Here is a 13,239-nt window from a genome sequence, read left to right on the forward strand (position 1 = left end):
AGTCGTGTGGTAGTGTCCCTGTGCTGAGTGAAGTGTTGAAGATTTTTGTGAGTATGGGTGCTATGGGGTCTTTGAGCTGTTTAAGAATTTTGCCGTGTATTTGGTCAGGTCCTGTCGCTTTGTGGGGATTTATGTTTCCTAGTAATTTGTCTACTCCGTTGCGTGTAATGTGGATTTGTGGCATGGTGGGGTGTGGCGATGGTCCTTTGTCTGGTATATTGTTGTTCTGTTAATTCTGTTGTGAATACGGCTTGAAATTCATGATTGAGGATGTTTGCTTTTACGGTTGAGTCTGTAGTGAGATGTCCGTCTTTGCGAAGGGATGTGATGTCAGTATTTTCTTTTCTTGTGGTTTTGATGTAAGAGAATAGTTTTTTTTTTGGGGTTGTATTTTCGGTTAGTGTGGGGAGTCTGGTTCGTTTATGGGTACGTATTTGATAGTTTTTTCTATGTAGTTTAGGTATGCGTTGCGTGTTTGTTTCTGTACTTCTGCTTTTATGGTTTTGTATTTTTGTGTGAGGTGGTGGTTAGTGCGGCTTTTGGAGTGTAGACGTTTTGACTGCTTTATGAGGCAACGGAGGGGGTGTGTCATCCATAGAAGTCGGTGTTTGTAGGTCAGGAGTTTTTGAGGTATGTTTTTGCTTACTGATTCGTGGAGTGTTGATTTAAACGTGTTCCACATGTCATTTGCTGTTTTGTCAGTCTGTTGGTTAAGTGCAATATCAATTTGGTATTTGGTATGTTTTTTATCATAAAAAACGGAGCTAAAATGATGGTTTTAATAAGTACCTATGCTTTATACCTGTACAGAAAGTATCAATTATATTATAATTGTTGCGAATCACTTTTATATAATTTCACTGACAACGATCGTATATAAATTATATCTTTCTCAAGCATTTAATCGTCCGTAATCACTGAGACCATGGCATATGTAGAAGTTTGTTGTAGACTTCAACACTGGTATTGTAGATAAAACTGGTGTGGGTTCTCACCAGCCTTCTCTAGAAGACTAATGAATGCTCCCGTATCCCAAAACCCTCAACAATGCAGTGAGTACTCACGTTTGTGGTCTTGCTGGTGTGATAGTTCAGGATAAAAGAGGGCGCTCTCCGTTTTTTATTTATTTATTTATGGGTTTTACGTCCTCTCCGTCACCTCGCGGGACTATATACGAGAGCTCGTGCACCGAGCGAGTTCCAACCAGGGGAGATCACCCACCCTGGATTTTCACTACAGTATTCATACGGGAGAGATTTAGTCTATTGTAGATCACAGGGTAGATCATGAAGATTATTAAGTGTCCTTCGTGACTAGAAGCGGGTTTTGTATAGAACACAACGCATACATTCACTGTACGTGTGTATCGTCTTTTCTCACAAACCAGAGTATCCAGAACTGTTGTATTGTTGGTAACTGTTATGTTTATTTGAATATTAGGCCTAATTTGCGAACAAAATGGCACATTATTTTATTTAAAAATGTTGATGCTGTGTTCCTTTCTTTAGTAATGAGTAAGAAATGGTAAACACATAACTAATATACATTTATTGATGATTGGCCGATTATTAATTACACCAGTCTGTGTTAACCAAGCGGTCATTTTCAGAGTCAATTTCACTAATTTTTTTTTATTATTTTTTTTTAAGCTCAAACTTATATTGTTGGATTCCGACTTCTTGTCGGCAATATTCGCCAAATTCAACAACCTCAAATCTCATGTCCAGATCGTATTCAGACATGTTTGTGTTGCTACTGTTCACACTGTCCTCTATGCTACTGGCCACTGTTCCGAATGAGTTACTCCGTTCAACCTGTAACGTCATAGACTGAAGAGTTCCAAATCAGCGTGCCTGACCGTAATCCGAAGGGTTCTGATGTTAAAGCTGCATTGTGGCGATTTAACATCAGACCTCGACCCATACAGAAAACGAGCAATTTTTCCGACCCACCCTCAGGTCGGCGTTTGAACAATATTTCCCCTTATTCCCTTCAACCTGACACATAAAATGTATACATCGATTAAAAGGTAAGATATTATTTTATTAGCTTGCATACATCTTTTACTCACTGGTCATCGTTCACTATATATATCCGTCAACATTCTTTTCAAACCTGTTTTCAGGATAGTTTTGAAAATGGCCGCCATCGTCAGGGCACAAGATCTCGCGAGATTTCAATGTAAACAGATCGGGCAAAAGTCCCTTGTGACGACATTTGGGTCACGTGATTAGCTATGGTGGTAGCTTTGAAGTTCTCTGAAAACGTGATGGCAAAGTATGCGGACAGATATATTTAGTGAACAATGACCAGTGAGTAATATATGTATGTAAGCTAATAAAATTTTATCTTACCTTTTAATTGATGTATACCTTTTATGTGTTTTATGCGACCTACCAGACTACATCAAACACAGCACCCTCAGACTCTTCGCCGACGATAGCATCATCTACAAGACAATCCAGAACATAAGCTTAGACGACGCACACAAATTACAACAAGACATAAACGCAGCAGGACAGTGGGAACAAGACTGGCTCATGAAATTTCACCCAAACAAATGAAACATCATATCCACCTCAAACAAACGCACCAAAACAACATATATCTACAAACTACACGACCACACACTGCAACAAGTCGACGCCAGCAAATACTTAGGACTCGCATTACAGAAAAACCTCAAATGGGATACACACATAAATAACATCACTGCAAACGCCAACAGATCACTGGGCTTCCTAAAACGCAACCTGAAAATAAACTCACAACATATAAAAGAACATGCATACAAAGCCCTAGTGAGACCCAAACTAGAATACTGCTCTTCCATATGGGACCCGCACAACACAAACCAAATCAATCAAATAGAAAAAATTCAACGCAGAGCAGCACGATACGTACAAAACAGATACCACAACACAAGTTCAGTACAAGACATGATGGACAACCTCAACTTGCCCACACTTCAAACACGTAGACTCAAGACCAGACTCATACTTTTATACAAAATCATTCACCATCATGTCGCAATAGACCCACACGGCATCATGCACCCAGCTGACCCTAGGACAAGGCAAACACACCCCTACACATTCAGACACCTATCTGCCACCAATGACACATATAAATACTCCTTTTTCCCACACACAATAACACAATGGAACCTCCTCCCGGTGGCAGCAGTACAATGCACTACACTAGAGATCTTCAAGGCACATATACAAACATCTTCGCTAGCCAAGGCTTCTGATTACGTTACACTCCACGTAGTGTAACGTAATCAGAAGCCTTGGCTAGCGAAGATGATATACAAAATGCAGCCCTTGATGATCTCAAACACAAACCATAAACACACCACCAAATGCTTTTATCTTATAGTTTCCACTAAAAAAAAAAAAAAAAAAAACCTCTCACTGTACCCAAATCCCTGCACCTTTTCTTTTAAGAGCATTGGCAACGCCTCCCATTAGCCGTAACAGAGACCTATATACTAGTATTTAGGTCTCTGGCCGTAATCGTCATTTTTTGAGGAGGGCGAATGACAAAAGAAGAAGAAGAAGAAGATTGAGGGGAAATGGAGTAAATGTTGTTCAAACGCCGACCTGAGGGTGGGTCGGAAAAATTGCTCGTTTTCTGCACGTAAGGAGTTCTGATGTCTACATAGTAAGATCTTCAGAAAATTCGGACTAGCCTGACCGATACGCTGATTAGCAGTCGACCGACAGGTGCAAATTGCGTACTTCGATGTGCGATATCTCGGCACTCGGCCAACCGATTTTGATACGGTTTGCGACATTCTTCTTTGGTGGTTACAAAGAATAACATATTTGAATATCGTTTTTCGTTCAGGGTACACTTTAAGTAAAGTTGACTTTTATGGGGCGCCGTTTTACTATTTATTCCCATTTGGTGACATCACCTATTCGAATAGGTGATATCACTTAAGAACTTTTTAAAGTGATATCACCTATTCAAATAGGTGATATCACCTATTCGAATGAATAGAGCTGACCCCTTATTTGAACAAGAGGGCCAGAGGGCCTGTATCGCTCACCTGGTTTCATGAGATATGAAACAAGAATGATGCTGAAGTATATTTGTCGCTGGTATTGGTATGTCAATATATATCATACGCATTTTATATGGGTACATGTACATTGGTTTTATTTTAATACTGAAAATTCCAAAAAGTGCATTAATCCGCGACCTCAGAGTGATGCTACCACACAAATGTGAGTGATATCCATTGCTTAGTTTCAGAGAAGGACCAATTGACCCCTTTTGACTCTGCCCCCTTGGGGGTCAGCTCGTTCCTTTATGCAATTTTGAATCCCTACCCCAATAGGATGCTACCAGTCAAATCATTGCTTAGTTTCAGAGAATAAGATGTTTAAATCAATTTAGTCAAATTGACCAATTTATGCCCTGCCCCTCAGGCCCCTGGGGGGGTCAGCCCCACCATTTGTACAATTTTGAATCCCCATCCCATAGGGATGCTACCAGGCAAATATGAGCGACAGCCATTGCTCGGTTTCAGAGAAGTCGTCATTTATATCAATATAGCCGAATTGACCACATTCGGCCCCGCCCCTCAGGCCCCTGGGGGTCAGCCCCATCATTTGTATAATTTTGAATCCCCACCCCATAGTGATGCTACCAGGCAAATATAAGCGATATCCATTGCTTGGTTTTAGAGAAGAAGTCGTTTATATCAATATAACCAAATTGACCACATTTGGCCCCGCCCCTCAGGCCCCTGGGGGGTCAGCCCCATCATTTGTACAATTTTGAATCCCCACACCATAATGATGCTACCAGGCAAATATGAGCGAAATCCATTGCTTAGTTTCAGAGCAGAAGTTGTTTATTTCAATTTTGCAAAACTGACCCCTTTTGGCCCCGCCCCTCAGCCCCCAGGGGGGTCGGCCCCGTCATTTGTTCAATTTCAAATTCTTACCCCAAGGTGATGCCACCAGGCAAATATGAGATATCCATTGCTTGGTTCCAGAGAAGAAGTCAATTATATGAATATAGCCCGATTGACCACATTTGGCCCCACCCCTCAGGCCCCTGGGGGGGTCAGCCCCATCATTTGTACAATTTTGAATCCCCACCCCATAGTGATGCTACCAGGCAAATATGCCTTCGGACCAGGTGAGCTAAAAATGAATTGGTGATATCACCTATTCGAATAGGTGATATCACTGATTGAATAGGTGATATCACCAAATGGGAATAAATAGTAAAACAGCGCCCCATAGACTTTGTCATCTGAACAGACAACATAATACTGAATGAGTTCTGGCTACAAAACCTTGTCAGCTCCAGATTTAGCCGGAAACTCATGCACATTACTGAATTTATCTTTACTGGTGATGATCTATTTATAGAAAGCTCATAAACCTTCTTCATATTGGAACAAGAGATCCCAGAGGGATCTTGGCGCCCACCATTGAATGATCTTCATAGGTTCCATGTCAGATTGATCTTTTCTCTACTTTTCCCTTCCTCTAAGTCTTACTAATCTGTGTAAATTCAGAAACAGCCCTCTATAGCTAGTACTTTTCAAACAAGGGTAACCTATATATAAAATTTAAGATTTAGCGATAATGGCTGTCTGTCGACCATGTTGTTTTTGGATTGGTCCCAATATGCAAAACTAGGCACTGAGGGGAACCTACATATGAAATTTGAGAAAGATCCCTTCAGTACTTTCTGAGAAATATCGATAACAAACTTCAATTGTCAAAATCCAAGATGGCTGTCTGTCGGCCATGTTGTTTTCTGATTAGTCTCAAAATGCAATATACATAACTAGGCACCGAGGGGAACCTGTGTATGAAATTTGAGAAAGATCCCTTCAGTACTTTCTGAGAAATAGCGATAACAAACTTCAATTGTCAAAATCCAAGATGGCTGCCTGTCAGCCCTGTTGTTTTCCGATTGGTCTCAAAATGCAATATGCATAACTAGGCACCAAGAGGAACCTACATATGAAATTTGAGAAAGATCCCTTCAGTGCTTTCTGAGAAATAGCGATAACAAACTTCAATTGTCAAAATCCAAGATGGCTGCCTGTCGGCCATGTTGTTTTCCGATTGGTCTCAAAATGCAATATGCATAACTAAGTACCAAGGGGATCCTACATATGAAATTTGAGAAAGATCCCTTCAGTACTTTCTGAGAAATAGCGATAACAAACTTCAATTGTCAATATCCAAGATGGCTACCTGTCGGCCATGTTGTTTTCTGATTGGTCTCAAAATGCAATATGCATAACTAGGCACCGAGGGGAACATGTGTATGAAATTTGAGAAAGATCCCTTCAGTACTTTCTGAGAAATAGCGATAACAAACTTCAATTGTCAAAATCCAAGATGGCTGCCTGTCGGCCATGTTGTTTTCCGATTGGTCTCAAAATGCAATATGCATAACTAGGCACCAAGAGGAACCTACATATGAAATTTGAGAAAGATCCCTTCAGTACTTTCTGAGAAATTGCGATAACAAACTTCAATTGTCAAAATCCAAGATGGCTACCTGTCAGCCATGTTGTTTTCCGATTTGTCTCAAAATGCAATATGCATAACTAAGCACCAAGGGGATCCTACATATGAAATTTGAGAAAGATCCCTTCAGTACTTTCTGAGAAATAGCGATAACAAACTTCAATTGTCAATATCCAAGATGGCTACCTGTCGGCCATGTTGTTTTCTGATTGGTCTCAAAATGCAATATGCATAACTATGCACCGAGGGGAACATGTGTATGAAATTTGAGAAAGATCCCTTCAGTACTTTCTGAGAAATAGCGATAACAAACTTCAATTGTCAAAATCCAAGATGGCTGCCTGTCGGCCATGTTGTTTTCCGATTGGTCTCAAAATGCAATATGCATAACTAGGCACCAAGAGGAACCTACATATGAAATTTGAGAAAGATCCCTTCAGTTCTTTCTCAGAAATAGCAATAACAAACTTCAATTGTCAAAATCCAAGATGGCTGCCTGTCGGCCATGTTGTTTTCCGATTGGTCTCAAAATGCAATATGCATAACTAGGCACCAAGAGGAACCTACATATGAAATTTGAGAAAGATCCCTTCAGTATTTTCTGAGAAATAGCGATAACAAACTTCAATTGTCAATATCCAAGATGGCTACCTGTCGGCCATGTTGTTTTCCGATTGGTCTCAAAATGCAATATGCATAACTAAGCACCAAGGGGATCCTACATATGAAATTTGAGAAAGATCTCTTCAGTACTTTCTGAGAAATAGCGATAACAAACTTCAATTGTCAAAATCCAAGATGGCTGCCTGTCGGCCATGTTGTTTTCTGATTGGTCTCAAAATACAATATGCATAACTAGGCACCAAGAGGAACATTTGTATGAAATTTGAGAAAGATCCCTTCAGTTCTTTCTCAGAAATAGCAATAACAAACTTCAATTGTCAAAATCCAAGATGGCTGCCTGTCGGCCATGTTGTTTTCCGATTGGTCTCAAAATGCAATATGCATAACTAGGCACCAAGAGGAACCTACATATGAAATTTGAGAAAGATCCCTTCAGTATTTTCTGAGAAATAGCGATAACAAACTTCAATTGTCAATATCCAAGATGGCTACCTGTCGGCCATGTTGTTTTCCGATTGGTCTCAAAATGCAATATGCATAACTAGGCACCAAGAGGAACCTACATATGAAATTTGAGAAAGATCCCTTCAGTATTTTCTGAGAAATAGCGATAACAAACTTCAATTGTCAATATCCAAGATGGCTACCTGTCGGCCATGTTGTTTTCCGATTGGTCTCAAAATGCAATATGCATAACTAAGCACCAAGGGGATCCTACATATGAAATTTGAGAAAGATCTCTTCAGTACTTTCTGAGAAATAGCGATAACAAACTTCAATTGTCAAAATCCAAGATGGCTGCCTGTCGGCCATGTTGTTTTCTGATTGGTCTCAAAATACAATATGCATAACTAGGAACCAAGAGGAACCTACATATGAAATTTGAGAAAGATCCCTTCAGTACTTTCTGAGGATTAGCGATAACAAGAATTGTTTAAGGACGAACGGACGGATGGACCACGGACCACGGACGCAGGGCGATTTGAATAGCCCACCATCATCAGATGGTGGGCTAAAAATAACTATGACACTTGACATATTTTTAATAATGTATTTTCCTAAATCTTAATTAGCATGAGTCCATACTGACAGGTTAAGGTCGATATTCCACAAAATCAAATGCAACTAAGAAATTTTAATAAGATAAATATTGATTAATGAAGTAACTTTTAATACCACTAGTCTAAAGTCGGAAACCCAACAAATCTTTCTACCACATCGTCATCATTTTGTAATACTGTAATCATATCACTTTATTTACTTGTGCATATCTCTCAATCAAAACAAATGTGACATGTGATGAAAAATTATTCAAGAATCTGGTTCAAACATATACTTTACCATACATTATCCTTTGCATACATTTTGTATGTATTCTATTTTGCACTTTACAAAAACATGCACTTCTCCATTGAACTGAACAGAATTCAACCGGTCTTGCTCGCCATGTCGACAACATCTTTCAGTCTTTGTGAGTGTCCAAACCATGGGAGTCAAGAACGGGTTGGTACAGAGGTGTAACCTGGACCAAAGAATTGCTGATGTTTAACTGACTAGGAACTGCTTGATACGATATACTGTAGCAGTGCACACCATTATCCAACAAGCTATACCGAGGGCACCTGAAATGTGAACAAATAGATTTGGTAAATCATGGAAATATCAGAAACTTTTAAAATCCTTTGATATCTACTCTATCCTGATCACATGCAAAGAGGTCACTTTAAGATGTTTAAGATAATATCTTATCATTTTTATTAAAAACTGCAGACTAGAAAATAATGAGCTAAGAAAGAAAAAACGTCTGCATTGAAATAAAATTTATGGTCTGATCAAGCAGCGAGAACAAATAAATTTTTCCTGAGAGGAGGGGTTGGAGATGTTTATTTTAAGCTTTAAATTGTACAAACCTGGTATTCCTGTAGGCAGAGCTACAAACTTTTGTAAAGGGTAGAACCATTCGGAGGGAAACATCAACAGAGGTTCATTACGGTACCGGAAAACCAATGTTATCATCGTTAGTGCCTGAGAAAACAACATAAAATATGCAAGTCAAATTATCATGTTAGAGAGAACACTCATTTCATGTCTTATCAGTACACATGACAACAGAAGTATTTACTAAGCTATTTTCTGTGTCATACTGTGTTAAATGTTCCAATACATTATATGTATAATTAGGGGATATCCAGGTAAATATGGACAGGTGGGTAAATAGGGACATATAGGACTTAATCTGAAAAAGTTTTAAGGACAGTTCACAATATTTATTGGTTGTAAAAAACAGTAATGATCTTGTTTTTTTTTGTGTGAACATCCAGTCAGTCTGCTTAAAGAGGCAGATGCCAGAAGATTGCTACCTCATGAACATTGAACAACATATGAGAGGCCCAACACCATGCTATCTAGAGCAATTTGACAAGTATCTTGACAAGTATCTAGACCAATGACACAACCACAACACACAGTGGCGCAGGATATCAGCTCCCAGAGCATAAACCGCCTCTGGTAGGGACCAAACAGTCGCCTCGTTCGGGAACAACAGTTTTGCCTATGGTAGGACCAAAAGTCACCTCTGGTAGACCAAACTCCCCTCGGGGTATGGGAACAAAACAGTTGCCTAGGGCAGGGACCAAAAAGTCCCCTCGTATAAGGACCAACAGTCGCCCCTCGGTTAGGGACCAAGCAGTCTCCTCTGGTAGGGACCCAAACAGATCCCGGGTAGGGACCAAACATCGCCCTGGGTAGGACCAAACATTGCCTCTGGTATAGACCAAAAACAATATCCTCGGTAGGAGACCAAACAATAGCCTTCGGGGAGGGGACCAAACAAAGTCACCTCATGGTAGGGACCAAACCAAAAGCTTCGGGTAGGGACCAAACAGTCGCCTCGGGTTGGGACCAACCAGGCGCCTCGGGTAGGGACCAAACAGTCGCCTCGGGTAGGGACCAAACAGTTGCCTCGGGTAGGGACCAAACAGTTGCCTCGGGTAGGGACCAAACAGTCGCCTCGGGTAGGGACCAAACAGTCCCCTTGGGTAGGAACCAAACAATAGCCTCAGGTAGAGACCAAACAGTCGCCTCGGGTAGGGAAAAACAATCGCCTCGGGTAGGGACCAAGCAATCGCCTCGGATAGGGACCAAACAGTCGCCTTGGGTAGGGACCAAACAGTCGCCTCTGGTAGGGACCAAACAAAAGCTTCGGGTAGGGACCAAACAATAGCCTTGGTACGGACCAAACAATCGCCTCGGGTAGGGACCAAACAGTCGCCTCGGGTAGGTACCAAACAGTCGCCTCAGGTAGGGACCAAACAAAATCTTCGGGTAGGGACCAAACAATCACCTCAGGTAGGGACCAAACAAAAGCTTCGGGTAGGGACCAAACAGTCGCCTCGGGTTGGGACCAACCAGTCGCCTCGGGTAGGGACCAAACAGTCGCCTCGGGTAGGGACCAAACAGTTGCCTCGGGTAGGGACCAAACAGTTGCCTCGGGTAGGGACCAAACAGTCGCCTCGGGTAGGGACCAAACAGTCCCCTTGGGTAGGGACCAATCAGTCGCCTCAGGTAGGAACCAAACAATAGCCTCAGGTAGAGACCAAACAGTCGCCTCGGGTAGGGAAAAACAATCGCCTCGGGTAGGGACCAAGCAATCGCCTCGGGTAGGGACCAAACAGTCGCCTTGGGTAGGGACCAAACAGTCGCCTCTGGTAGGGACCAAACAAAAGCTTCGGGTAGGGACCAAACAATAGCCTTGGTAGGGACCAAACAATCGCCTCGGGTAGGGACCAAGCAATCGCCTCGGGTAGGGACCAAACAGTCGCCTCGGGTAGGGACCAAACAGTCACCTCTGGTAGGGACCAAACAGTCGCCTCGGGTAGAGACCAAACAGTCGCCTCAGGTAGGGACCAAACAATAGCCTCGGGTAGGGACCAAACAATGGCCTTGGGTAGGGACCAAGCAATCGCCACGGGTAGGGACCAAACAGTCATCTTGGGTAGGGACCAAACAGTCGCCTCTGGTAGGGACCAAACAGTCACCTTGGGTAGGGACAAAACAGTTGCCTCGGGTAGGGACCAAACAGTCGCCTCGGGTAGGGACCAAACAGTCGCCTCAGGTAGGGACCAAACAAAAGCTTCGGGTAGGGACCAAACAGTCGCCTTAGGTAGGGACCAAACAATCGCCTCGGTTAGGGACCAAACAGTCGCCTCTGGTAGGGACCAAACAGTCGCCTCGGGTAGGGGCCAAACAGTCGCCTCTGGTAGGGACCAGTCGCCTTGGGTAGGGGCCAAACAGTCGCCTCGGGTAGGAACCAAACAGTCCCCTCTGGTAGGGACCAAACAGTCGCCGCGGGTAGGGACAAAACAGTCCCCTCTGGTAGAGATCAAACAGTCACCTCGGGTAGGGACCAAACAATGGCCTTGGGTAGGGACCAAACAGTCGGCTTGGGTAGGGGCCAAACAGTCGCCTCAGGTAGAGACCAAACAATCGCCTCAGGTAGAGACCAAACAATAGCCTCAGGTAGAGACCAAACAGTCGCCTCGGGTAGGGAAAAACAATCGCCTCGGGTATGGACCAAACAATGGCCTTGGGTAGGGACCAAACAATGGCCTCGGGTAGGGACAAAACAGTCGCCTCGGGTAGGGACCAAACAGTCGCCTCCCTGATTACTGGTTATGATATAAATTAGTATACAGAGTGTATATAAACCATATGTAGCTATGAATCTATGTGAAGTATTATTTGTAAGGATAGAATGAAAATGATACTGTGGTGTCAGACAGACAGACAGGGTTGGTTGGGGATGTTTATTGGAGGACAAGGAAAACAATTTTTTTTTACTGAATTGCAATGTACATAGGTGGGCTTATTACTGGATAAACATTTGATAGAAACCCTAAGGTTCTTACTTGTGTCACATATATTACAATTCTGACAAGCATTGACAAGAGTGAGCTCTTCTGCATCCTGGTAGAATCTGAAATAACAAAAGTTATACAGGTAATAGGTATTGGATATGATAAAAACAAGCATCAAATTGGCTTTTAGAACGATTATGAACACAAAAACATATCCAATAAGTCTCCGTTCTTTTGTAATGTTTTATTTTTTTTTGATTAACTGAATTAATCTTTTTGAACAAAAGTATATACTACTGAACCACATCACGTCATCATTTAATGTCAATAAAAAAGATAGTTAAATTCAACTGGAATAAGGCAAACAAACAAAAAATGTATTGTATTATAATATAGGATGGTCTATAAATAATAAGTAAATGGAAAGTCAGCCTTACTTGATTCTTTGACCTGCGTCATCAATTTATCAATACGGCGTTGAATTTTGGCATATCTAGCAAATTCATCTGTCATACTGATAGAGTCCTGCTCAGCCTTCAGTTCTCTTACTTGTGACCGCAAGTTTAATTCTTCATCAGAGACATGCAAGAGAAACTTGCTCAACTGTAAAGTGAAAGGGAAACAATTGTGCAACAGATGCATGTAGTACCAGTATGTGTATACATTTGGCCACTTGCGTTCAGACCAGTCCAGTTAAATTACATTGATATTGCTTTTCAGCAGCCTGGTGAATTTCTTAACGGATATATTATATAACATGGTTAATTGAATTGCCACTCTTCTATACAGTAAAACAGTGGTTTTTTTTTGTTATTGTTTTTGTGTGCATGATCAGTTGGTTCCCGTATATATATAGTCTTTTTACCGACTCAACGGCTAACAAATGCCCTCCAGTAAACGTTTTTTTCCATAGCCAATGCAACTCAGTGGCTAACAAATGTTATAGCTGTTTATAATTAGTCTAGTCAGCTAACACAAGCTAGCCTGATAATCAATTGCAACATGCCCAACTCGGCAACTGATGAGGGTGATCAATGCAGCTGCAATGCATATCCGATGACAGACGAGTGGTAAAATAAGGACAAACTTACTCTTTTGGTTATATCTCCAGAATACGATGGCAGCACTGAAAATAGAAGGACTAAAAGGAAAACAACTATTAAGAAAATCATGTTGCTGTCTAAAGCAAATCCAGAGATAAAATATAACTCGCTGTCAATTCTGAGCTTTTACTTTCGTTTTTGTTT

General features: G+C 41.6%; 1 protein-coding gene across 1 annotated transcript; it reads right to left on the bottom strand.

Moving 5' to 3' along the window:
* Positions 1-8,173: 8,173 nt before the first annotated feature.
* LOC117327713 (tail-anchored protein insertion receptor WRB-like) lies at positions 8,174-13,214 on the bottom strand. The gene is made up of 5 exons (XM_033884832.1): positions 13,084-13,214; positions 12,430-12,595; positions 12,044-12,111; positions 9,047-9,161; positions 8,174-8,758 (listed from the first exon to the last, which is right to left on the bottom strand). The coding sequence occupies exons 1-5, from the start codon at positions 13,162-13,164 to the stop codon at positions 8,682-8,684; spliced, it is 507 nt and encodes a 168-aa protein (XP_033740723.1). The 5' UTR covers positions 13,165-13,214; the 3' UTR covers positions 8,174-8,681.
* Between the last annotated feature and the right edge of the window lie 25 nt (positions 13,215-13,239).

This window comes from Pecten maximus, chromosome 5 (assembly GCF_902652985.1).
Source record: "Pecten maximus chromosome 5, xPecMax1.1, whole genome shotgun sequence".
Lineage (NCBI taxonomy): Eukaryota > Metazoa > Mollusca > Bivalvia > Pectinida > Pectinidae > Pecten > Pecten maximus.